General features: G+C 44.3%; 1 protein-coding gene across 2 annotated transcripts in view; it reads right to left on the minus strand.

Annotated features, from left to right (window-relative positions):
• Positions 1-25,929, minus strand: part of kirrel1a (kirre like nephrin family adhesion molecule 1a) — a 31,924-nt gene extending 5,995 nt beyond the window's left edge. The window contains exons 1-13 of one of the 2 annotated variants that reach the window (XM_038732188.1): positions 25,643-25,929; positions 10,848-10,997; positions 7,902-8,051; positions 7,660-7,817; positions 7,384-7,534; positions 6,989-7,094; positions 6,583-6,731; positions 6,287-6,414; positions 4,571-4,697; positions 4,193-4,293; positions 1,592-1,808; positions 441-548; positions 57-184 (exon numbers count right to left, since the gene is read on the minus strand). In XM_038732188.1, the coding sequence (XP_038588116.1) occupies positions 57-184; positions 441-548; positions 1,592-1,808; positions 4,193-4,293; positions 4,571-4,697; positions 6,287-6,414; positions 6,583-6,731; positions 6,989-7,094; positions 7,384-7,534; positions 7,660-7,817; positions 7,902-8,051; positions 10,848-10,997; positions 25,643-25,688 (1,719 nt within the window). In that variant the 5' untranslated portion in view covers positions 25,689-25,929. The remainder of the gene's footprint in view (positions 1-56; positions 185-440; positions 549-1,591; positions 1,809-4,192; positions 4,294-4,570; positions 4,698-6,286; positions 6,415-6,582; positions 6,732-6,988; positions 7,095-7,383; positions 7,535-7,659; positions 7,818-7,901; positions 8,052-10,847; positions 10,998-25,642) is intronic. The other variant, XM_038732189.1, reaches the window with a different exon arrangement.
• Between the last annotated feature and the right edge of the window lie 1,432 nt (positions 25,930-27,361).

Raw genomic sequence — 27,361 nt, forward strand, 5'->3', positions numbered from 1 at the left:
TGAGTTTTTTTTTTCTACAACTACAGGCTGTGTAAACATATCCCGCTGCTGCTCACCGAGTACATGGCCTTGACCATGCGCGAAGCCGTGGACACGCTGCCGGAGTCCTCCTCTAAGCTGTGGGTCTCCTTGTTTATCGTCTCCACCTTGATGTCAGGCTTACCCAGCGTGACCCCGCGCCGACCTGGAAGCAAAACACGGCAAGGTTGAATACAGCTGGGCACACGCTTCTTGGCGGGTGTGTACTGAGCTGGAGGAGCAAGTTCAGAGGGGACCTCCATCCGTATGGTGGAGAGGAAGTGGTAGGTGTTTCATTTTTTTTTGGTTGGCTGCAAGTTATTTGGTTTAGTGTTCCCTAAGAAAATTATGGAAATTATAACTGTACATGCAGATTAGGTCTTTCTACTGTATGTGTTCAGCATGTGGAGAGTATGACTCACTGCCTTTGCGCTGCCGGTAGAAGATAAGAACAAGGACCAGCAGAAAGATGAATAAGAGGATGGTAGAGCCCACCGTCCCACCAGCTATTATCCCCACCGGGACTTCCTCTGAAATGAGTGGGTGCGAGAGAAAAAGAGAGAGACAGACAGAGAGAGAGAGTAGGATGGATTGAGTTTGTCTGTTTATAGTGGCATAATCAAGAACAATACATAACAACAAATACATCTCATGAACCTAAATTAGGTCAGAAATGCCCCATCCCCAGCGACTGAGATAATGTGTATTTGTTCTGTTTGTCCAAATGAAATTCTGGTGTTAACTATATCCAGATTTCCAGGTCCATTTGATGTGAAAAATGTGGACTACATTAGATAAATTGCTCCTCGTCTTTTTTGGTGTTACAAAGTATAAAGCATGGTGCATTTTACTGATAAGTGAACATGAATGGATGTTTGTTATGAATCAGATCAAGTTTGAGAGGTATGATGCGTTTTGAGAATTTAACACCCTCTGCTTAAATTTCTTTATTTTCTTCCACTTTTGCATTTTAATTTTTCTGACTTATGTCACGAAGAATGAAATTTTATATTCGTATGTCAAAGCTACAACATATTACTGCACAATTTTACTTCAGGAGTCTCTGTCACTTGTTGATTTTTAGGGTGTTATTTATACTGGGGAAGAGTTAACAATGAGTTATGTGGGCTCAAAGCAACAAGCTTGATGAGCAGCAGCAAGAGATGCGGCAAGTGCTTTGGGGTCTTTTTGGCCAGATTTTCACCTGAAAGGATGAAGCAAAATATGATATGGGAATACAACAGTATGTAACAGAAAGTATCAGAAACTGAAATTAAGTGCGGTTAGAAACTATAGGCACTTGCCTACAATGGTCCAATACAAGCTGACAATTAAGAAAATGTCAAATCATATCAGTGGATATTTTTGCATTTAGGAGATACCCTATATACGTGTGCAGATAGTTATTTGTAATTTATTTTTATATATTTAAAGCTATGTATACTTTGTCAGTGTAAACTTCAGCATTTTACAAACTGAAATAAATAGTTTTTGCCTTTGCCGATGAAACCCTGCATGCTGTCCTGTCCCCAACTCATGAAAGGTTGTTTTTTTAAATATATATAAAACACACCAGTCTCCTCCAGTGTGATGATCATGGTGCCCGGGCCAAATGAGTTCCAGGCTGTGCAGTTGTAGGTGGACAGGAAGTCAGACTCCATCACGTTGTTGATGGTGAGGGTGGAGAGGACGCCGCCGCCCTCGGCTGCTGGTTTGCTCTGCTCCACCGTGTACCTCTCCAGCAGCGTCCCCTTCTCCTTCTCCCACACATTCTCCTTCCATGCCCACACCTGCAGCAGACACACACAAACACACAGAAGGCCATATTAGATTACATCACATTTACACATCACAGGGCACTATTGTTATTCAGACCCTAATGGATGAGTCTGCTAGGTGGTCATAAAGGTGCTCAGGTGCTGTACAGTAAGTCATTAAATGCAGAAGAATTTAATGGGAGGAACATCTTAATTTGAAAATGGATGACTTTGTTTTAGTAGTCATAAATGATTGTTTAAAAGTAGATTAGGACTTAATTTGTGTGCACAAATGCTTCGCTCATTGAACTCTAAGTACTGTCCCAGATATAAAGTCAAAGCGGAAAATGTTTTGCTCTGGAGCTGCACCCATTTACTTCCCTTTAGGTCTAATGTTGTACAAACACTGACGACAATAACTAAAGCAAACATACAGAACACCATTTGCTCCTTTATGGCATACTTCCAAAATTAAAGCCCTTACCAATAATGTTTGGGGGGAAAAAAATACCTACATATATAGTTCGTCATTTGGGGAAATATTCTTATTCATTACACTAATAACATAAGTGGCCTATTTTGGATTCAATAAGGCAAATTTTGCCAAAAGGTGACAAGTTTGCAACCCTGCATTCTCATGTCTGTATGCTAAATATGAAGCTACAGCCAGCAGTCAGTTATTTTAGCTTAGGGGGAAACAGTTAGCATGGTCCAAAGGTAACAAAAATTCCCCCCAACAGCACCTCCAAAGCTTTCTAATGAACATATTACTCTACTGTAAAAACATGATATGTCCTTTTTATAGGTCAGTTTTGTTTGGATTAAAGCTTTGGCAACGTTGGAGAAACTAGCAAACTTCAGCTAGCTTGTCAGATCATTTATTTTATTGAATGCTGTCGGGATGTAAAGAGAATTACTAGCCCTAGCTTTAAACAAACACTATACAATCTCTACGGCGCTGTGTCCAGTCTTTGTGCTAAGCTTAGCTAACTGGCTGCTGGCAGCAGCTTGAATATGCCGTCAAAACATGACAGTGATTCAGATTTTTTCATCCAACTCTTGTCAAGATAGCGAATAAGCTTATTACCCACAATGTTTGACTATTCCTTTAAAGACAGCCATAATAGCAGTACATTGCACTCCTTTTGAAAAAGAATCCTTTTCTCTATCAGTGTGTGTGTTTATTAGGTTATTATCCAATGTAAGTATTTAATATGTTAAGTACTGAATATGTCCAAAATATGTATAATGTCAAGAAAACCTTAAATTAATTCTATAAAGTTTGGTTTTGGTGTGTATTATTATTCCTGTAAGAGTGTGTGTTTCGCTTAATCATAAATTGATCCATATTTGTGTTTCTGTTTTTTGTTGTTATTGTGACTCTGAAACATTAAAAAATCGTCTTCATGTGAATAACTGGCATAAAAAGGATAAAGAATATAACTGAACATTGAAATCAATGAACTATTTGATTACAGATTTCATACATTTCATCTGGCTGATACGATATTTACAAAAAAGCCATTATTGGCCATTTAATTATCCGTCTAACTCAACATCATACTGCAGAAGGGCTTGACAGAAATAGACCACATAAATTTACATCAAGCGCACACTCCCATGTAAACACACACATCGCATCAACAGTTTGTATGTTTTTGCAGACGGAAGTAGAGGTGGGCGGGGGTGACTGAGCTTGAAAGAATCTTGCACATTCTCCAACTTTAAAGCCACTAAAAGCAACTGTATTATTCAGTACTGAAGTACTGTACTAAGGCAAGTTAATTATGCATAAGCCCACATGTTCCCATAATCTGCCCACTTATTCCGGAGGAGGATAATCTCCTGGCTGTGGCGTTTACTGGGACAACTGTTCCTCTCCGGTCCTTTATATTTTATAAATCTTTTTCTGTCCCAACCTCCGCCACTTGCATTAGGAGTGCGCACTGTGAGTCAGGATGGATCCGTCACAGAGGCCGGGGAGCAGAGGAACTACTACTACTGCGTCTCGGTGCTACAGCCGAGTGGAGAAAGCATCCGGGGCTGATTTCTGACGCGGGAGCTAAAAGCAGACATGCTTAGTGTTAGTGTTGGTTTGTTTATGTGATGGGACTGAGGGAAATTCTGGGAGAGTTTAAGGATGAGTCACCACTCAAAAAGAAAAAAGGGGACAGGGCCTAAAAGTGTTTACCATGCAGGAGTGGAGCCATTTAGGAACAGGAAGGTGCAGTAACAGTAACGTACTTATTAGTTGTACAACGTGTGCTCTTTGTGACCGAATAAATTCCTTGTTAGGCATTTTTTTTTACCTGAATAATTGATGCTGGGCTAAAATTTGGATGTTCATTGTGGGTTTGGTGCCAGAAATGTTTCACGGCACTGTTTATTTTTCCACATTTTCTCATCTTTTCACTTACAATCTTGTCTGGAGGAGGTGTACTGGCTATGTAGCATTTCACCTCTCCTCTCTCCCCCCTCACTGCATACTGGACCGGATCACTGGAGATGATGGGAGGACCTGAATTAGCCACAAATGGGAGGATAGGTGAGTGTATGTGAAAGAGAGAAATCAAAGAAATTACCCTTAAAATACCACAAACTGCCAAAATCATATTGAAAACCTGGTGTTGTGTCTCTTTTTAAAAAACATTGACCTTACCAGGCCTGTAAATCAATTGGAATTGTATCATTTTAAAAATAAATGGCCACTACTTTTAACACAAGCTGACCTTTTAGAAAGTACAAGATTTCCATCTACAGCAGTGATACATGAAAGTGTGTGGATGTTATCTGACCGTTGACAGTGAGCGTGACCTCAGTCTCTCCTACTCCAATCCGTGGGACGATGGCCTTACATACGTACTGGCCGGCGTCTGCTTGGCTCACCGACTTCAGATACAGCTGGTTGCTGTTACTCAGAACCTGTGGAGAAGTGGGGGGGGGGGGGACAAATATATAAGCAAGGCAAATCTGCCAAACAGCAGGAGGAAATAAACAAACTAAAAGCCTATACATAATGTATAAGCAGAAGAGAGGCTAATGTGGTATTGTACCCCCACCCGTATGCCTTCTTATTTCAGGAGATCATGTTGCATATTTGCGTGTCTGGCCTTATTTCAGTATGTGTCCTACTACTCTGACCCTAACCGGCTTACAATGCAAACTTGCACATCTGCTTTTAACCCATCAGAAAGGTTTTGCAGTTGCCTAGCAACTACATCATTGGAAAATTAGCTATGTGAAAAGTATGGCTAAATATGTAACCACCTTGAGAGAGAGAGAGAGAGAGAGAGAGAGAGAGCACCAGAACAAGACTGATTATACAGATGTAGGTGTAGGCCAAATCAGTCCATTGTTTGCTAAGGCATGCCTCATTTACTGTGCAGCAATTGACTTGTTTTTACTCCTGGTCTCTAGCCATGTCTTTGCCTTCTGCCTGGTGTTCACAGTAGATGTTAACGACAAAACGGTGACTGTTAACTTGACCAGACTTTTGAAAAGATTCTACAAAAGAAAGTGGGGCCCTGCTGGCTTAGTTGCTAAAGACAAAGTTCAACATTTGGAAAATACCCATATTCCTTTTTAAGAGTTAAATGAGAAGATCAATGTCTTACAGATAAATATGAAACTAGAGCCAGCAGATGATTAGCTTAGCTTAGCATACAGACTGGAATCAGCTGTTCAGTAGAAGAAATCCAGCTAATGTCAATCAACACATAAACCCCAGTAAACCCTTCTCATTATACACTTCAATTGTTATGTTTGGATTAAATAAATGAGAAATAACGTGTTATTGAGTGCACTTTACTGCTGTTGGTAAGCATGTTTTTTTTAACCTTTGAGCAGAGCCAAGTTAGCTGTTTCGCCCTGTTTCCAGTCTTTGTGCTAAGCTAAGCTAACCGGCTGCCGGCTCTAGCTTCCCTTTCTGTACAGAGAACAGATCAGTCTTCTCATGTAATTCTCTGTAACAGAGCGAATAGAGTGCATTTCCCAAAAATGCCAAGCTCTACTGTTTAACTGCATTGTGCCCAGTTTGATTCCATGACCCTTCCTATGTTAACTGTCTGTATCTTCAAACTATCTAATAAAGACAAAAATGCAATAGAATAGAACAGCAATGTCTGTTGAATTGTATTTTTGATGTAAATACAGCAAATGCAATCAGCTTTTCAAAGCCTCGGTTGTTCAAAGCCTGCAATATGGCTGCCATTCATTGTATCATATATTCATATTTCAGAGGACTATGTGGCTATATTAGAGTCATTTAATATATTAAATGTAGTCTGACCTAAAGTGATAAAATCTATATATATAAGACAAAAGAAAAGGTGAAATTGACAGAAAGAGGTCATGACAGGGAAGAAGAGAAGAAAGACATATACAGACAATATGATGCCCGGGAATGACAGGCTGCTTTTGTAAACACAGGAGAGAAATGTGTGAATTGTAAAAATAGTGTGAATAAAAGAACACAGGAGAAATGTGCAAAGCGTGGGCTGTTAGCTTCTTACCATGTTTGAACCCTTTTTGAACCAGGTGAGTGTGAGCGGAGGGTTTCCAGCCCATTTGCAGTTGAGGGTGACATCAGAGTCAACATCTACTGTTTTTGGCTGCGGCTCCACCAACAGAATTGGACCGACTGCAGACACAGAGACAGAGGGAGATGTTCTTTGTTGTGCCTGAGTAATAATGCAGTAGGACTAAAAGGGGAGAAGTTGCTCGGAGGATAAAGAAACACACCGGTGGTGTGTGAGTGAAGTGGGCCACAAGCGATTGAACAAGATGAGATGTGTATTGTGTGACTCACAGTGGACGTCCACCAGGATGCTGACGTTGGTCTTTCCCACAGCGTTGAAAACAAGACAGGAGACAGGCTCGGTGAAGAAGGAGTGATCGGCCTTGGTGGTGAACACGCTCTCCCTGGCACCCTGCAGCACCACGCCACCTTTAGCCCACCTGGAAGTAAAATGCACTTTGTTATATACAATGAAAAATATCTGTAGCCTAGCACAACATATGCAACACCTATTTTTTTGATACGCTCTGAAAGGAATTTACATGCATTTCCATTTCTATGGCCACTTTACACACAAAAATCATACAAAATCAAAAAGAAATACTACATTTCTGTCTTCTACAATTTGACAAAGTTAACTGCTACTTTAAGAGGCCCAGTGAAAATGAGAATACGAGAACTGTATGTAGATGCAGACCTGTAGCCCATAATAGGAGGGTTGGCGTGAGCCTGGCAGGTGAAGGTGACTCTGTCCCCCTCCAGGACAGAGCGAGGCTCAATGGACAAGGTCACTGTCGGTTGATCTGGAAGAGAGAGAGACTCACATAACAACTGCCTTACTATGTCTAATATATGCTGCAGTCTGGATGTAAAATGGCTTCCACGCATTAATTAATAATAGCTATAAAACATTTAGCTGCCAGCAGATGTTTTACGTTTCAAAATATGACGCCAAATAGCTTTTAATTACGTGGTAATTTAATTAATTGGTAATATATCTATGTTTTTACATATGTTTCAGTGTGATATGAAAAAACAATGACGCTTCTTGAGTTACAGTCGACCTTCAGTCTGTATTATTTAATTGCTTACGGTGTACATTGAGGGTGACAGTTGTGCTTTTGCCCGTGGGAACAGCCAGGTTAGTGGCCACACAGCTGTAGTTCCTCCCAGTGTCGGCGTCGACGGGCTGGATGGGCAGGTAGCTACGCGTGGTCACCCTCTTCCTGTCTGGAAGCACCTCCTGATGATGGCAGGCAGAGAGACATTGATGAAAGATTACAGACAAAATACTGTAAGTATAAAAACAGTTCATGAGTGTGTGTGTTTACTGTGTCTTGGTGAATGTGGTCTCTATTTTAGACTTACAGTGGTACTGGCAGCCCCCTCCACAGGCAGACCATCTTTAAGCCACTCGATCATAGAAGGCGGTTTAGCCCCTCGAGACACACAGCTCAGGTTGTAGGACTCCCCCGCATTCAGCAACACCTCTGGACCCCCATCGATCACCGGCTCGTCTGGGGGGACTGTAGCGTGAGAGGAGAGTGTAAGAAACACACATCATATCACCTACTTTCTATGGGCATGTGCTCACACGCACACAAACGTACTGAGAACGGTGAGTTTGGCCCTCCTGGACCTCAGGGCAGCATCAGGGGCCTGGCACTCGTACAGGGAGTCGTCAGACAGATCAGCGGACAGGATCTCCAGGTTGTACTGGCCGAGCTCCTGCACACGCAGCACGCGGTACCTGGGCCAGGCTGGGACACACAGACAAAGAAAGTAGGCTGGGAGTTAAATAATCATCAGCTTTTGGGGGGCACAAACACAAGCTCGATTTCCACCTCAGGCCTTCATGATGAATTTTACATCTGATTTCTGTGGCTTTTTCTCTCTGTTTAAAGTTTCAACACATACGCTGTCTGATAACAACAGAAAGTGGCACGGATGCCATAAAGAGCTACAAAAATATGGTATATTCAATTTCTGAACCTTCTGCTTTCTCCTGCTTATGTTAAACACGATTTAGTTACAGTTTCACATTTCTTCTCATTTTAGCAAATTAAAATGCTAAAATGCTAATAAGGATATTTTACTTGTTCTTATTGTTCTTGTTGTCCTCTGTGTTAATGCTGGCTGAAGGTGAATTACGTCCCTGTTCCTCTAATATTTGAACTGCTAATTCGTCACATGTCTCAGGATCACCACACAGCCAGGTGGTCCGTATCAGGATTTTAAAAAATGAAGCATACATGAGGCAAAAAATTAGACTTTTTCTTCACCGGGCTAAATGACACCAGAGAGACACATGGCCACATGATGCAACAGACACGCACAAACAAATACGCATGAGCAAACATACACATTCACGCAGCGGCACAATGCACACACACACACACACACACACACACACACAACACAGCCTCTCCAATCCTCCCCCTTCCCCCATCCACCACACACAGCCCAGCAGTGTCACTGCTGTACATTCTCACCATTAGGTGGCATTCATGCTCTCTCTCACCAGCAGGGGGAAAAACATGAATGCATTATGACAGCACCGTTTTAGAGGACTCAAATCGGCTCCAGTCTATGGTGCAGAATTCATGTTTGCTGCCCAGACGTAGATCGCATGTGAAATCCTCTGTGCCGTTTATGCAGCCTCTGTACAGAGCATCGCTGCTTGCCTAACCTTGTGTGTCCCTGTTTCTGCATGCACGTGTGCATGTGTGTCTGTGCCTCGTATATACAAGCATTTGCATGTGAAATGTCGAGAGCGAGAAAGCGTATGAAAAGCCCGGAGAATGGCGGGAGGGGGGGACAGAGCCTCATATACACACACACACACACACACACACACACACACACACACACACACACACACACAAATACCCACTGAGTGTATATGCGCATGAAGCGACCAGTGTTCATTCATGTCTCAGTGTTTTTATTTAAAAGCTTTGGCTTGAAGCACTGAACCATTACAGTAACAATATGATTAAAAGAAAGGAGGGAGGAAGGGAGGGACAGACAGAAATAATGGAGAAGGGACAGACCAGGACAGAAGGGCTGAGATAAAGAGGAGAGCACAAAGTGAGAGTGTGTCAAGCAAGGTGAAGGTAAGGAGAGAAAAAGAGCGGCATCATAGAGGAGTTCAATGAAGAATAGGACAGAGGGCTCTGAAAGAAAGGAGAACAAAAGGGAGAGAAAGGAACAAGGGAGCTTGGACGAGGAAGTCGCAAAGTAATAGCATGACGGAGGGGAGAGGAGAGGAGAGGAGAGGAGAGGCTAATTACAAATACCAGAGAACTAAATAATCTATTCAAAATCATAGGCTAGAGTACAGTAGAAGAGAGAACGGAAGAAAAAGAAAGGAAAGGAAAGCAAATGAAGGGGGGGGGGGGGGGTATTTATTTTTAAAACCTAGTATATGAATGCACAAAGTCTGGGGAAAACAACAGCAACATCAACAAAATCAAGACAACAGCATGTCACAAATGACGCAGTCTCCCTCAGGACCAATCAGTTCAAAATATGCCCACTTGTTTTGACCAGTAATTGCACAGACCCCTTTGGGTTAATCAGTGCAATTCTGAAAACGCTGCAACACAGCGATGAGGGATGCATCATCCCCCCAAAGTTTGGTCAAAGTCAGACAGGCTACCGTCTTAAACTGTTGTTGTTGTTGACAGACGGACTTACATTAATAAATCAAACCGGACATTTCCTCACTGGCGAAGAGAAAGACTGGAGAGAACATTGAGGGCAGAGAGCTGCATGGCAGAATGAAGGCTATATGCGGTATTAGTTGATGAATCGGCCTTTCAATAACAATCAGATATTAGCCAGTCAGTGTCACCCACTGCTGTTGTGACAGAGGTGATGATGTGATACTCCTCAGCCAAGTTGAAGGGTGTCATTAAAATGTGCCAGAGGGAGCATCGAATTTCCCATCAAGCACAAGATGATAGGTGCAGAACGTGTCCGAAGTTAACAGCGACCCAAATAAGTGCACAGATTTGTCACCACATTGTGTGATGGGATAGCTGCGGTGGTAGTCCGGCTGTATTTAGCATAACAGTAGCCTCCAACATTGCCAAAAGTGCTATAACTCAAATGTTATACTGGACGAGCACGTATCATTCAAATTGCTGTGGGAGTTGTGCTTTGTTTGGGGAAAATCAGATTCCACAACACAAGAAACAGCAGAGATCAAGTGCTTTTTGCAAATTGATCTGACTCTCTGCGCAGTGAATGTTGCTGATGCCACTGTGAGCACAAAATTGGCTTTACACATTAAACATGTCTGCCCTCTGCACTCTCTGCACCGTGGTATGACAAATTTAAATTTTGGGAAAAAAAGTTGCCGTCTTCACAACTGTGGTGTAAAGGGTACCAGAAAGAACATTCACTTGGGGAACTTGCAGAGCTTTAAAATGTATAATGTTGCCTATCAGCGGCTCCAATCCAAACGCATCAGAGTCTGCTTTGAAAAAACCCGTATTAGTCACATGCTGAACAGAGTGAAGGAGCCCTAAGGAGGCTGTGTGATGTCTCACCCCGGAGGTCCTCTCCGATGCCCAGAGCCAGGCCATCTTTGGTCCACTGAACAATGCCTGAGTAGTTGAAGACAACACAGGACAGGATCACCCTCTGGCCCCGCACCACCGACTGGTCTGCCGGCTCCTGAGAGAACCTCGCCGTCCACACTGGAGAGGCGGGATAGGGATATGGGGGGAAAAAAGAGAAATAAGTTAGGGACTGTGTCATTTTCACTGTGTATGCAGTGCGGGCAAGCTACTGTAATGTCCCCCCAAACACAGCTATAGCATGTTATCGTACATGTGGTTTCACGGTCAACTGATTGAAAACTGCGTTCCCCCGGGCAGAGATGGAATGCCACGACGACTGCCACCTCTGATCACACATTGGCTTGCGGCCTTTAACTGCGGCGGCGTAAAGAGCGGCATGGAAAGACGGAGGTGTCGAAGAACAGGAAATCCGAACAGAGTCGGAGGGGAAGAAAGAGAAAGAAAGAAGAGGAAGAGGCGGCTCACGCTGACTCAGGAGAGAGGAGCTGGGAGATCAAACAGGCAACTTCAGCCATAGGGTCTCTCACAACCCCTTTTCTTCTCGCTCCCGACTTTCAAAACTGCCAAAACTCTCCGGCCCTCCCTACTCGCCTCTCTCTCTGTCTCTCCCTTCTTCATTCCTGCCAGTGAGTCATCTCGCAGGCTTCCACTCCCCAACCCCAAACTACAGTGGATGTCATTGTCTCCCAGGCTCTCTCCCTCCAGCGTGTAGTCCACTACCACAGCAGACAGACCAGCACCGCGCCGGCCCACCGACCGACAGTCTGATATGAGGGAGAGACAGGGATAAAAAAACCTCTCTGCTATTGTTCCACGCTGTAAGATGACAAGTTGTAATTAGCTCTCCCTTGAAGCCGTGACACTCGTACAATAGAGGAGAGGCAATCAGCGTGGAGGATTTGCATCTTGCTTTAAATTTTCTTGCTTTCATTTCTCTACCCGCTCCCAATTCTTAATTATTTCTTATTTTTAATTTGTACAGTAGCTCATTAACCCAGTGCTGCATCGTACACCGCCCCCCCTCCCCACCTCAGCCATAACCTCTCCTTCTATTCTCTCTATAATGTTGCATGTCCTTTACCCAAATTGCTTTGCATCACCCTCTGCTTTTGCCACTCTCCTCCTTTGCTTTGTGAATCTATAATGCTGCCTATGAATGTCTTTTTGCCTGTACTTATTTTCCTCTACCTCTCCTTCTCTACAGTATGTATGCACCTCCTACTTTCTATCTCACATATATAATGCTGTATATGTCATTTTTACCCATAATGCTTTCTATTTCAGTGTGCCTCCTCCTACTCGCTGGTTGGACGGGGTTAGAGGCGGACTGTCACAACTCATTTATCACATTAAATATCAGCCTTCCAGCACTTTCTCTCTCTCTCTTTTTTCTCTCGCTCCCTTTTCTTCACCTCCTACCATTTACATGTCTCCTTCTTACTTGTCCTCCACTTTTTTTATCACTCCCCCCCCTTTCTCTTATACTCCCTCTCTCGTTGCCTCACACTTTTCCCTCTGAGCCCTCCAGCGCTTTTCTGAAGGTTCCCCTCTCTCTCTCACTTTTTTTTTTTTTTTAACAACTGCCATATGCCTCTGCACCCCGCCTCCCATCCTCCCCGTCATGAACCCTCAGTCCCTATCACTCACGTTTCCCCTGCCTTTCATATACATGGTCACGCACTCTCCACCTATCACGTCAGATTTGGCGTGATTTGCAGAGTTACAATATGCCCGATAACAGAAAAGAACCCAGCCATGCAAAAAAGATTTCCGTACCGATCGCAACAACGGCTTCTGACAGCGCTGCACATTACTGTAATATTCGGAATATAAAGGAGACGTGTGAGGATACACGGTGAAAAGGGAATCAGATGAAGATGGAGCTTTGCAGTATGCGTTCATAAAATAATTATGCACTGAACCAAAAAAAAATAGCGTCCCTTAATTTGCTCCCTGAGGAACACACAAATGAACTGGATTAATGAATTAAGATAAACAAAGCAAACAACATAGCAACAGCGATTGGCTATGAAAAGTTGGTAAGTAAAAACAAACATCAGTCTGAATCATGAAAAGGCAGCAGAAGAATGTATGTTCTCACCACTCAGCAGGGCTGCACGATATGGCAAAAAAAATCACATTGGAATTATTTTTGACAGATATTTTGATATAATTAGTGGGAACAATAATTTTTGCTTTCATTTTTACTGACCCCCCCCCCTCCCCCCTCCCCCCCTATTAAAATCATGATGATGTAATATGTTCTGAGGTCTGTCCCCGGCCTCCAAATCTCGTTTGGATGCCGAGGCATCTCTGCAGCACTACAGTACAGTTTTGTCAAATTTTTTATCAAAGAATTGCAGCTTCTGCGACTTGGATATTGCACTTTGCCATACTGATTAATTGTGCAGCCCTACCAGCCAGCAGCCACCACAGCTCAAAGTGGAAGTCAGATGCTTCAGTTACTAAATGACTCTTCAAATGGCCACTACACACTTTGACTTATTTTGACTTATTTTACAGTAATGTGTGCCTTGGAGGTGACTTTGAAAAATGTCCTCATCATTTTCTAAATCACCTCCAAGAGTCCCTGAAAACTTATTTTCTAAATCGTCCTCTTACTGTGAGCGATGGGGTCCTTCATGAACACACAGTTCTCTGCCAGAGTTAGAGCAGTCAGTGTTTGATTATTTCAAAATTGAAAATTCTTTTTTTTCTCTGGCTCCGCTCACTGGTTTGAAGTAGGCGGGGCTCAGGTGGAAGAAGGTGATCAGCCAGGATTTAGCAAAATCTGATAAACCGTGTTAGCTGAATTTAAATTCTTAATAGACGTTTTTTGAAATTTCATTGTTGCTCATTTAGTCATGAATATTTAACGTTACAGAGAAACACTTAAAGATTTCAAAACAAGTTTCCATTTGCTATCGAGAGGGCTGTGTTTGAATTCTGTCAGGGCAGACCTGCTAGTCTGGATGCTGTTTACTTGCCTCTGTTCACCTGTCAGTGTCTATGTTCTCTGCGCTCAAGGTGACGTCTTCAAGACTTATTTTGCTTAGCCAAAAATCCAAAACTCAAATATATTTCATTCAAAATGATTAACTTGAAAAAATACTTAAACAATTAATGGATTACTAAAATAGTTGGCAATTATCATTATTGTAATTATTATCATCAGTTGATATGGATGAACTTGTCAGCAAACAATTTCAAATGCAGACATTCAGCTAATTTTGAGTGACATTAGCATTAATTTGAAGTCATTTGTCTAATATTCACTCCTCTGTTTTTGGAACTCTGTTTTTAGTCCCCACTTACCCCCGAGGGAAATATCTGGCTTTAGCTGTTACATGCTTCACTATGCTCACCAGACACTTGCTAAGTTTGCCTTCCTGCCATTTAGCGCTGGGCTGGTAATGTACAGCGGGTTCATCTGAGCTTTTTCACTGAATTCAGCTGTCTGCTAAAACAAACAACACTGGTGAAAGTAGTGAGACCGAATCAAGAGAGCAGAGCTGCAGGCTTTCAAAACCAAAACAACAAGCTGAAAGACGCTTCAACGCTCTGAGAGGGACTGCAGAGTCGCATGACGATTCTCTGCACGTTTGTTATTATGGGCGACTCCTCTCACATAAAAATGTGATCCATTGTAAATATCAAAAATATTTATTATACCGATATCTTTGTGTGTTCCCCTTTCTCCAGACAAATTAAAGGGTTGCTAGAATCTGTTTTCCCACATGCTTACTTTGTCAAGGTGAAATCTGGAGCGAAGGTTCAGTGTGTAAATGCCAAATATGTTCTGTGCCCGTTGTAGCGTGCACATATGACAGTGATGTAGTAGTAATTAAGGGGAAGAATGTATAAAAACTGGTTATAAACAAAAGATTATTCTAGACAGTACCGTAATTTCCTGTATCCACCCTAATTTGATGAAATTTGCATTTGTCTATGCTAATTACTGGAATGTACAGTGTGGATTAACACCATCTTTAAAAGCATGAAAAAACCTTTTCTCAGATATACATGGGTGTAAAGAGTTTAGCTGGGTTTAAAGTACCCCGCAACCTTGACAGTAGCCTGAGGGCAAGCAAATCCTTTCCTCCACCGCCTCAGATATGCTAGCTGGAGGTATTCCCTCAACTGCCTCACTAAACCACAAACATAATCCAAACTGAATACTCCTGAATGGAGGCTACACAATCTGCAGAGAAAACACCCAAGCAAAGGCTGAGGACTGAAAACACTGACTCATTTAAACATGTGCTCATCGGCTTCTGATTTCCATATTACCCAGTTAACACTTGCCAACATGAGTGTGTGTGTGTGTGTGTGTGTGTGTGTGTTTAAAGAAGGAAATCTAGTCACTCAATCTCAGAGAGCAGTCAAGGCAAAGGAAAGACATGAGTGTGTGTAAGGGAGCTTGTATTCTTTCATTATGTGGGTTATGCTGCAGTGACAAATTTAGAGTGTGTCCTGATTTCCTTGAGTCACTGATCCCCAAGATACCACCAGGAGAATCCGAGCGCCCTGTCCACACAAAGACCATGGTCACAAAGAGCTGTGCCCATGACCACATGCACATTGACACACGCGCACACACACACACACACACAAACAAAGACAGGCAGCACCAATGACCTAACCTTCACCACATGGGCTAACCATTTCCTGTCAACACAGGCACACAAACACAACCAATCTAAACCCCAAACATATAATCGCCACGAGGCGGTTTCCTGAACATGGATTACAACCACAACTCGGACTAAACCGCCGAGGCAGCGAAGCATCCCCATCTCCGTTGGGAATGGGTCTCAGTTTAGTCTAGGCTTAAACACAGCCCTAGTCAAAGTTTGGAAAGGGATTAGGATTAATCCGGAGCCTAGGACAACAGCCCCTACAGACACTGTGACACCAACCTTGGCTTGTCAAAGCAGACACAAAGCCAAAGGCGAGTACGCACAGCTTGGCCCGGGTGATTCACCGAAAGCACGGCCACACGTCACCATAGTGTGAACCACCACAGCAATTTAGCCCTGAGAGCACCTCTCGCACCATGCGATGGCATTCGAATAGCAAGGTAATGAACCATCAATTTGTTGCTGAAAACTACTGAAAGGGTATATGCATGCAAAGACGTCTGCAGCTATTTTTAGTGAGTGTGCTGCTCACATACCCTGCATTTCTTAATTTGCCACACACCCTGCTGTTAGGTGGTGAATGTCATAGCTCGCTTTACAGCATTTAAATACAGGCTTGCCTCGCCTCTCTGTGCGGGACAGGAGACAAGGTTGGTGAAGTGATGCCATGCAGTAGAGAGTTCTCTGGGTGGCATTCAGTCTCACTGAATCAGATCCTAGGAAATAAAAAGGCATCTGTAGGGATTGTTATGCATCGATCTAAGTATCTTTGTGTCTGGGCCCCCTCCCCGTACCCCTCTGTACCCCTTCAACAAAGTCCCCCTGCCTTCCTCTCCCTTGCTCCTCTTCAGCCAATCCAGCGCCTCGGCTGGATCACAGACTTGCGTCACCATAGCAACAGCTGACGTGTAAAGTAACTGCCCCAAAAAAAAGTTTTCTGTACGAGCGTGTCTGTGAGCGTATGTGCATCTGTGTGTCTGATGAAATCCTCCCTTATGCTCGGTACACCCATTTTTCGGAGTAAAAAAAAATGTTTTCAATGACCTCATCCTCCCTCCACCTATTCAATTAATAGTCAGGCAGCCGCACTGGCCCCTCATTATTTCCCTCTTTCAGCCCCTCTCTCTTTACTGTTAGTCAATCTGCTCCAAATTGATTTTGTTATCTGTCTAATTCCATATTGTCGCTGCGTGTGGCCGCCGTGTTGCCGTTGCGGAGGGGCTGCCTGAAAATGAGATGCAGGAACAGGAGAACAAAGAAACGGCGAGGTCCACAGATACAGAGCTGCGAAGTGTGATGGAGGAGGATGACATCATTGTTTCAGGACAAAGTTGCAGCCATAGGAGTCATGCGGCACTGACTCCCCCCCCCCCCGTTTTCTGTATATGACTGCACATACGTACATCTAGGTGTTAGTCAGGCTGTGCACCAACAGATCTACCTTGTGCATGATGTGTGATGATATTTATTTTATGTTTGGCTAGCACTCGTCACATGTGATTGGACGTGCTGACGAAAGGTGCTAACAAAACCAGTCGAGCAAAACACCTGGAGGACCAACTCGCTGTTGAAGAACCTGAGGAATCTCAGACAGCAGAGTTTCACTTGATAGGAAATACTTTGAACAAGGTCAGAAGTAAATTAACTGATGCTGTTCTGCTTAACACACAGTACTCTGAACTCCACTTAATGTCTAAAACTAGTGGATTAGATCATTTAGTAATTACATTTAATCCATGTGTCAGTCCTGTGGTATCAAAAATGGTTTTGAATATTGATATTTTTGAAGGTATTGTATCGAAGTTAGAAATTCCTGTATCATGACAACAGCCTTTGGACTGGCCCACAGATATCCAGTTTACTATAAAACAGAGAAAAGCCTCGTGTTTGACAAGCTGGAATCAGCGACTTTTAGAACCTTTGCTTGACAAAAGATTTAAACAATTACTCAGTCAATTTATGTTCTGTCAGCCAGCGAATCAATAAATAGACCGATCGATCATTTCAGCTCTAACCTGTATCCATGCAGTACATGGATGGATGCAGTTTCTCCCCGTCCTCATCTGGCTGTGGGGGCACTCTACCACCTGTGTCTGCCTTCTCTCAACAACATGGCCGCCCGGCAGGACGGCCATAATAACCCGTAGCCATGGTGACCGTGCTATAGGGACGAGCGAGAGGCATGGATGGAGAGAAGCAGGGAGTGAAAGGAGGCTGCCCGCTGAGCCCGCTGACACCACGTCGCTCAAACACAAAGGTGACTCCTGGAGGTGGGGACGGAGCAGCGGGAGAAATCAGGGCAGAGGGGTGAGGGAGCCAGAAAGACACAGAGACTCCTTTTCTTTGTTTGCCGCATTGTCTGCCTGCCTGCTCGCTCCCTTCCTCGGTCCTCTTACCTTGCTGTCCTCTCCCCTAATACTCATCAGCGATCTTTCGCTTTTTTTCATCTCTTTCGTGGCCTTGACCCCTTCTCATTCCCCACTCGTTTCCTTTTGTCTGGCAGGCATCTACTTAAAAATGATCACCCCGCCTCCTTCACCTCCACCACCTACCACTTCAGTCCCTTCTTGGGCTACCTTTACACCTTCAAGCATGTCTGCTTCTCTTCCCCTCCGTGAGTCCTGCGTCTCATCCCTTCTCTCCATTGCTATCAAAATGGTTGCTGTGGAAACAGATTTATTTGGAAATGGCGGGAGGAAAATGACTCCGGCGCTTTGTCTGTCCGTTTTGATACCACCACGTACATGAGAGTGCATTTGCTCCCGTGAAGGTGTGCACACTCGTTTTCTATGAATGCCTGTGTTTGTGTAGGCAGAGTGTGTGTTCATGCACGCGCGTGTGTGTTTGTGTGTGTGTGTGTGTGTGTGTGTGTGTGTGTGTGTGTGTGTGTGTGTGTGTGTGCGCCACCCTTACATTCTCGGGGGCTCCTCTCATACACGCATTTCACATCTGAAGAGCTTTATTTGTACCGAACCTCTGTTACAGACATTGTTACCATGGCTACAGCCAGTGAGGACCACTGACACAATGACAGACACAGTGGCCATGGCAACCCCAGGATCAGTGGTGGGTAATATGATAATTCATGGATGAAGCATCTGACATATTACGGGCACATGAATATGCCAAAGCGCTGGAAAGCCGGCCCCGTCGCTGGTAATCCACGAGCCTTTGTGCGGCCAGCATGCCGAGTGGCTGACAAAGAATACTCTGCTGTAACCAAGGGTGACCAGGACTAACAATAGCCGTCCTCTGGATAAGCTTAAACAAGGGGATACGTAGAGATCAAGCTGCTACTCTGCAGTTGTTTGCTGTGCGGCTTTTAGCGCAGGGGTCGCTGCAGAAGTTGACCGGCACAGTCGATATCACAATGATTCAATAACTCACGGCAGTGGTTCCTCATTGATTTTGGGCAGCAACCCATTCCTAAAGCCATTCTGCCTTCGAAAGCCATGTGATCCAGCAAGTAACCATCCACACCGTCAACTGTGACAGTTTTCAGAGCGTCCGCCAATCCACCTCCCGTTACAGCACATGGTAATGGAATCCAGCAGGACTCTTTTACAAGCAGCGTCCCATCAATAAATCACCTCTTCCAAGGTCTGCTTTAATTCAATTCAGTGTAATCTAATTTTATTGGTATGTACTGTTAGCTTCTTGCAATGTCATCTGTCACAAACGGTCCAATAAAAGCCCCGGGGCCTTGACCTCCTGGAGAGAAGTCATATTCATACAGGGTCCCTCGCCAATGTCGCCACCAGGGCCAGAAAAGGCTTCGTTGTTGATGGCAAACATGCTAAAAGACCAGAAAGCAAAGTGAGTGGGGAATTCATGAATCTGGATTGAGCATTGGTAGCCACTGGATAGCATTAGAAAAATTTAGCGTGACTAATGAATGAGGAACCAAATACGGAGCAAACTTGAAATAAGCTAGTTATGTCAACATTAGTGATCAATTATTGTATCCTTGATTTGCACACCCTTCCCCCGAATAAACAGCAGAGATACTAAGCAGTGTTTCCCCCTGGGTGACTGCTTTCAGGGGGTATAACTACGAAGTGTCACAGACAAAACAACTGTTTTTTGCTAGTCACCATTATTAGCTTAAGCCTATGGCATTTTACACTGCATAAATTAGCCTAGTGGCTAGCTGACCTCTCCTCTACTCATAGCTTTACAAATTACATATTATTTATACTTGTTCACACACACTGTTGGTTTAAGTCACTGCATCAACACAACACCACGGCTGAATTTCAGCGTTACGTAACGTAACGGGTTGTCAACTCCAGAAATGTTCACTTCACCTGTCTCTCCGCTTGGCTCTGTGTGTGTGTGTGTGTGTGTGTGTGTGTGTGTGTGTGTGTGTGCGCACACAAAGCCTTGTCCTCATGAAACACAGCGAGCGGGGAAGAGGAGAGAAACCTTGTGGACACATTTCTACTGTTGCCGCCACACCATCCAACCCGACCTCAACCCTAACCCAACACCTTTGGGATGAACTGGACAGCCAGGTCCTATCACACAACATCGTTGTTGAACCTCACTCGTGCTCTTGTGGCTGAATGGGAGCAAATCCCTGCGTCCAGGTTCCGATATCTTGTGCATAGCCTGAATCCAGACTGAAGCCTGTTAAAGCAGCATATTACAGTAATGCCCGTGCTTTTGGATCATCTTCAATCAACCTGACGTGACTTGCTAAGATGTAAACTAGGTAAAGCCCAACCTAGAACTAAAAGCATGGGGTAAACTGAGTTAAGATAAGCTTAGCCTCCAGGGTATGAAGTCTTTGACAAAATAATGCATCTGAGCAAAATGGTTTTAATGACTGGACTTCAAAGCCATTGATGATTATTATTACTAAGAGATGGGTCACTCATTATTTGTAGTCGGCAACAATTTAGCCTGCAGGCTGTGATGTTACAAGACGAGGGGATGGCGAGCGTTGCGGCACCGTAGTAACCGATGTAGCTGGACGGCTGACCCTAATGTGAAAGGGAAGATGGATGGAGCAAGTCGCATCTCTCCCTCTCTCATTTTCTCTCTCTCTCTCTCTCCCCTGCCCTGTCCCTGTAGAGGAGCAGAAACTGGGAGAGCGGAGAAATGAAGTGACATCATCAGCATCAGCCACATTCCTGCGGAGGGAGGGGGAGCGGAGGACGGGGGGGAAAGAAGAGGGAGGAGGAGGAGGAGGAGGAGAATGTCCCAAAACTTTTGAGGTTACAGGACCGACATCCCCCCTCCCCCTAACCCTTACACACACACACACACACACACACACACACCACATGCATCCATTCTCCCTCCCTCGTCTTGTGTGTGCGTTTCCCAGTGCACGTTAGTGTATTTGTGTGCGTGCTACAGTACCCGGGCTCCTCTTCCTCATCATGCGCTCCGTGTTTTAATTCATGTGCTTCTCCTCCTGTCCCTTCCCCCACCGCCTCCCCCGACTCATACCGACCCCCCCCCCCCTTCTCTTTCTCTCTCCGCCGACCAGAGGAATGCGAGAACCACATCTGGAACTTATTAGAGAGCAAGAGAGAGACCGGGGTAGATGGAAAGAGAAGGAGAAGTAATGGTGGGGTGGGGGGTGATGGGGAGAAGGGGAAAAAAAGAGTCAAATTGAAAAAAAAAAGAATAAAATGGAATCCAGGAGGGGACAGAAAGAGAGAAAGAATTAACTTTGGTGAGCAGAAGAAAGGGCTCATGTTGGGAGAGGAAGACAAAGAAGCAAAAAAAAAAAAAAGAAAGTTAACAGCAACACCGACTAATGCCAATTAACCTCAGCGGGGACGGGGCGGGGGAAGAGCTCGGCTGGCACCTCAGATGTGGGTTCAATCACTCCCGATTCCAGCGTGAATGTAGCCTTTGAACCGGCCTCGACCATATTCTGTCCGAATGAGCAGCTTCCACTGTCACCACTGAGGAAGCAGTCAAGCCTGAGTAATGGTCCCTTTCTCTCTACCGCTGGCCTCCCGACCACTCCTCCTCCTCCTCCTTCACCCTCGTCCCTCTCTCCTCTCTCCCGGCTCGCTTTTCTATTCATCCTCCTCACACACTACAATGCGCCCCCCCCCCCCCCCCCCCGCCCTCCACCTCACTACCTCTAAAACAAACACGACAAAAAAAAAAAAAGTCTAATCACTCTCCATCAGGCTTCACCCACCTGCCTGCAAGACTACCCCTCTTTGTACCCCCCCGCCCCTCCTTCTCCCCCACTTCTCCCCAAACAACTTTTTTCTGTAACCCACCCCACCACCCCAAATTGGTCCTTGCTGCAGAATGTGGCCGTGCAGTTTGGGAAAAACAAGGCCAATAGATTCAGTCAGATGTGATAAAGTGTTCCTCTCTTGCTCGGGGGACTCTGCATAAAGAAACATTTTTAAGGGGATGTTTTCTTTTTTTTCTCCCTTCTTCTTTTTATAACTTGGATGCCCCTGGCCTGTCAAACACAATCAGATTGTGGGGGCCTTTAAATCCTGGAGCTTCAGCTTGGGAAACCTTTGCGTAGCTGCTGAGGATGCTCAGAGGAAACGTGTGCACTTTTTAACTGACATCATCTCTGACCTTACTAATGAAAATGAATGATCTTACTAAATTCTTCTGTACCTGGATCACCTTCTTCCCAAAGCACCACTTCAGAAAGCATTACAGGCCACTCGTGCCCAGAGGAATGCCCTTAAACAAACAGATCAACTGAGAGAAGCAATCAACATGTCACACGTTGACGAACGCCCGCTGGGACAGAAATGCCAAGAATTGGTTGACTGAATGGAACCCAATGGGGAACAACAGTTGTAACATTACGGGCTCCATTCCCAGATTGAGCTTTACAGCTGGTTCAGTGATTGCTTTCAGTGGCTGATGTCAATTAGAGATGCCTTTCAGTAAACAGGCTTCATTCAGATCCCGTAAAAACCATGACCCGAATTCGCATATTAACGGTAGGATGCTCCAGAGCCTCACTCGCTGGGATCAAAATTAAAAACAGACTTGCCTCGCTACATGTCACTCCAGATCTGTACACTCTGAGCCGGAAAAGGGTTCACTACATCACCACAAAATGGCTCGTTAGCCTTGAAACCGTGGCTTTCAGGAAGGTTCGTGGAGCTATAAATAGTTCTATAGGGGGTAATCCATGAGATTCTCATTGGAGATTGGAGTTTCTGTAGGTGGCTTTTTATTTTTTTTATCAGCCAGACAAGCTACCTCTGCTCATGTTGAGTCTCTCGTAGCCATTATCTGAGCAGAAAGTTCACCCAAGTGCAGTTTTAGTGGATATTACAGCCTACGGAGTCCCCATCCCCTTTGTAATCAACTTTAGTGCTTCAGTTTCGCCAGATCCGCACGAGTTTAATGAGACGGAGGTCTGGCTATGTGAGATTAGCGCGGGCTAACTACTCACTTCTTCTTTTATTTCTTGTGCGAACATAAACCAGCACTTGCTGTGTGATAGAGGATTATTAACACCCGGGAAATGAGAAAGAGCTCATGTGCTTGCAGTTAGTGTACACGAACCAGGGATGGAGAGTGGAAACGCTGGGATTTATTTAGATGAAAATGTCACCGATTATTACTGGCAAGAATGCATGAAATGTTGTAAATCAGCTGCTTTAACAGAGTGTTTTAGTACTGCACTGGATTCTTAATGAGGCTCCCCTAATTCTTCACCGTTATTTGAACTATTACGGCCCACTTTCAGTCATTAACATTACACATATAGTAGTAGAACCACTACTTTCCTGATTAGACAAACCCTTGAGGAACCCTTCTTTTTCTGGGTGTAAAAGCCCCCCGAATGTGTCTGACTGTTCCAACATCTGAATATTTTCTTTGAGCACAACACAGGAATCCATCTGAGGTCTATGATTCAGAGCTCGGCTGCGTGATTCAGAGCCGGAGCATACAGTACGGACAGCAGCAGCTCGTGGCCTCTGTCCCCCCAAAAGGACAGAGGCTGACAAATGGTACACCTGCACTGGAGCCTTTGTCTGAGTCAGCGTTTGAGCCTAACCGTCTGGGCTATAAGGTGCAGTGCTCCAAGTCCAACCTCAAGGCTCTGCGACTCATTAGGAAGTTCAAGGAGTGTGTTTGCGATGATTGATTGTGCAGTAACATTTAACAGCTGCGTTAATGGTGGCGCTTGCTTAGGACTTATTACCAGGTTGGTATGTAGAAACAAGGCCGGGATACTAAATCAATCACTCCAGCGGTGTTGCCAGTAGTGACACACTGTAGTTAGTCCTGGTTGCAGCTGTATCACTGAATCCATGCAACTTAAAAACATTCGGATTTGCCAAAGCTTTAATTAGCTGCTCCACTAACAACCATCCAATCATTAGCACTAGTAGGCAATTACATCTGTGCAAATTGCAGACCGTGAAATACTGTTTTACTTGTCTAATGCAGAGATAAGAGTCTGCGTGCTGCCAAACCAAACAAGCATCATCTCTTCTGAGGGGATGGATTCTTTTATGCTCTATCTGGATTCTTTTCCGATACCACAGTGCCACATTTGAGACCCATACATTCATTACATCATTTTAAATACTCCTGAACAAAATTCAAGCCCCATTCACAGCCTTTGCTCATCTTGTCTTCTGTAACGGTCTTTCAGGGCAAATATCTTTGTGTTTGAGGTCCCTAATGTGGAGTGATGATGGATTATACAATACAACAAGAGACAATAGGACCCATGGCTTCACACAGGTAAATAGACTGTTCATGCGCATCTCTATGAGCATGTGGCGCCGAGCTAGTCATGTGAACTGAGCTGTTTTGTGAGTCGACAGCATGTGGCACGGGGCTGTGCGTTTGCCTGATTGCCTGATTGTGTCATGTGTGGTTTCATTTGTGGACGTGAAGGAACCTGCTCCTTACCGTATCTGCCGATTGTCGTAGCCTGAACCCTCAGCAGCACACTATGGGTGGATGCTGAGCGCGGCAAGCCTGGCTGAGCGATACAAAGCCAGGCAGACACGGTGACATCATCCCTTTCCATACCTTCCCTTACTCGAACACGCCCCCCCCCCCCACCACCACCACCACCACCACCACCTATGATGAAGTGGTCAACCAGCAGCCACACACTCACACTCCCGGTTAGCCAAGGTAGACAATAGTGGGGGAAAGGGGAGGTTTGATGTGGCTGCGCGGCCACGACAGATATGCCTCAATCAAACAGGTAGTTTAAAAATTACAACCACCCTCCTCCTCCCTGTCTCCCAGCAACTGGGCTACAGCTGTGATTATCATAAGCCAATAGCCTACCTGCCACCCCACAGGTTTGGAGGGGGAACAGATACATGCTGCAGCACCTTGCTGAGCTGTTGAAATGCACAGAGGAAGGCAACAGAGAGGGTGAAAATGGGCTTTGTGTCAGGCACACAGGTAGGACACCAGGACAGGAGCAGTAGAGGAGCGGCGTGTGCGTGAGTGAGAGAGAGAGAGAGAGGAGGGGGGAGACAGAAGGAGAGAGCTACATCAGCTGTCTTTTCACTATAGGATCACTACAGGGACTGATAGCAGTGGTCTCACAGACTGACAAGCCTTTCAGACGCGATAGCGGTGTGGAGGTGCTGCTGGCATGTAGAGCAGCGCTGGTCAATCACTGTCATTCCCGTCACGTCCTCAGCGCCTCACCACGGCCCGCGCCTGAATAACGGCACCAGGGGGTTGTCATTATGCGAAAGGTCATTTAGGCCGGTGGGCGGTCATGTTCGAGTCGGACGCACGCGGACAATCAAACGCGTGTAGGTATTCGCATACAACTGTGCGCGACAGTGGTCATCGGTAAAAAAAAAAAATATATATATATATATAAATATAAAGGGGGGTGATCCATTGCTGCGGTGCGGGCATGCACGCGCACGCGCTCACACGTAGCTGCACGCGCACACGCCTAAGGTGATCCATTGCTGCGGTTCATATGGGAACGCTATGGAATGATGTTATGTGCCTTTTGTCTTTTTTTCCTTCCCAACACATACATACGCACGCGCTTCTGGAGGAATACCAACGCAGGGCTCCGTCCGTGCTCCAGCCTCTGTGGTTTCACATTTAAAACATCACTCGCCGTGTATCATGCGCTGAAAAAAAAAAAAGAGAGAAACGCTGTCTTACCAGTTTGAAAACTCAACACCAAACTCAGGAGCAGCAGTCTCTGCATGGTTCAGCCGACCAATAAGTCCGTTATTGGCTCAAACCTCCGTGAGGACAGCATCAAAAAGCTGAGAGTTTACTGACTTTAATAATAATTCTACAAAGAATAATAATCCCCCTGCGTCGTCGCTCCTCGTTTGTCCCCGGACTCGGGCTGGACTCGCACAGCTTTTACACCATTTCACTGCTTTTTTCCCAGCTCTCTCCTCTCTGCTTTGCTCTCCAGCGACAGTCCGCTTTCGACTCTACACAGAGGCTGCGGTAAGCGAGCAGCGATGACAGGGGAGACTTCCGGTCATTTTCTTCAAAATAAAATCCACATTGAAAAAGATGGTTATAATACAGGTAGAAATAAATTACTTTTAAGGAATTAAATAATATATAACACTACAAAATCAGTAGCCTATAATAAGATATAATTAATAAATATAGCATTCATAATAATAGATACATGAAAAGCCCACGTTGGCTCTAGAGATCCTATTCACAATGTGTGTTGTGTCTGCAAGGTTTAATTTATTTAAATAGTCATGTACAAGCTTCAAAAAACACAGGAGCCCTGATTCTTGTGAGTCCTACATTCATATGGACTTTACTTTTTTTTTTACTTTACAATAAATTATTTGCTTTAAAACGTTAATTGTTTTGTCTATTTTTCTCAAAATAGAATAATGACATCTGTGTAGACGGATTCTTTTAGTGTAATCCTCTGGCAGAACTCTTTCAGAGCCTTTTTTGGGATTTGTTGTTGGTAACATTTAGGTTTAGAGAATGTGATGTTTCAAAAAAAAAAGTGTGTTGGAGATCACCAAAAGGATGTTTATATGCAATACTTACAATGGGAAAATACCATGTCCACCAACCACAACACATAAATGATTAGGCTACTTATTAGGGAAGCCAGATGGTACATTGACAAAAACCTCTTTTGAAATAATAAGATCATTCTTAAAGCTGGTGGGATGTGCTCTTTTTTTGATACATCCCCTGACAAATAAAATGAAATTAAATAAAAGTTCACCCAACGTGACCACGCTCTACTTCCGGTGTTGTCCTCACTGTAATCTCTCTGACTTGACGTCATATTCTCATTAGCGGGGCATTCCTCTCTCTCTCTCTCACTCTCTCTCTCACGTCAGCAGCACCACAGCACTGCCCCCTTTTTCTATTCCTCTGGATCTACACAAGCCAACACCGGCAAAAAAAAAAAAAAGAAAGAAAAAAAAAACCTTATGAAATACGCTAAAAAAAATAAAAATGTTAAAAATAAAAATAAACCAGCTTAGAGAAGCATAATCATTTTGACACGTTTGCTGTAGTCTGCTTTCTTTCTGCTGTCCACAGTGTGCTATTATTAAGTAATGAAATCATTTTGGATACTTTAACTTAGCTCCACTGTATATCCAGCTAATTTTATAATTAATAGGATGATTCAGATGTCACACTTAAATATAAACACCTTCACGAATATCATAGAAATACCTATAAAAGCATATATCAGGATGGAACATTGTTGTTGAACACATCAGCACATTCATTTGAATTTAACAGATAAGAACCTACAGTAATATAGGTAACTGTAATGATACTGTACAAAAGGCAAAGAAATGTTATGTCACACTGAGCTTTTAGGTTCAATAAAAGCACTAGATCCTTAATATTGTGTAGTATCAGTAATAC

This window comes from Micropterus salmoides, unplaced genomic scaffold (assembly GCF_014851395.1).
Source record: "Micropterus salmoides isolate LMB-PRFRI ecotype aquatic unplaced genomic scaffold, ASM1485139v1 Ms_hic_scaffold_2, whole genome shotgun sequence".
Classification (NCBI taxonomy): domain Eukaryota; kingdom Metazoa; phylum Chordata; class Actinopteri; order Centrarchiformes; family Centrarchidae; genus Micropterus; species Micropterus salmoides.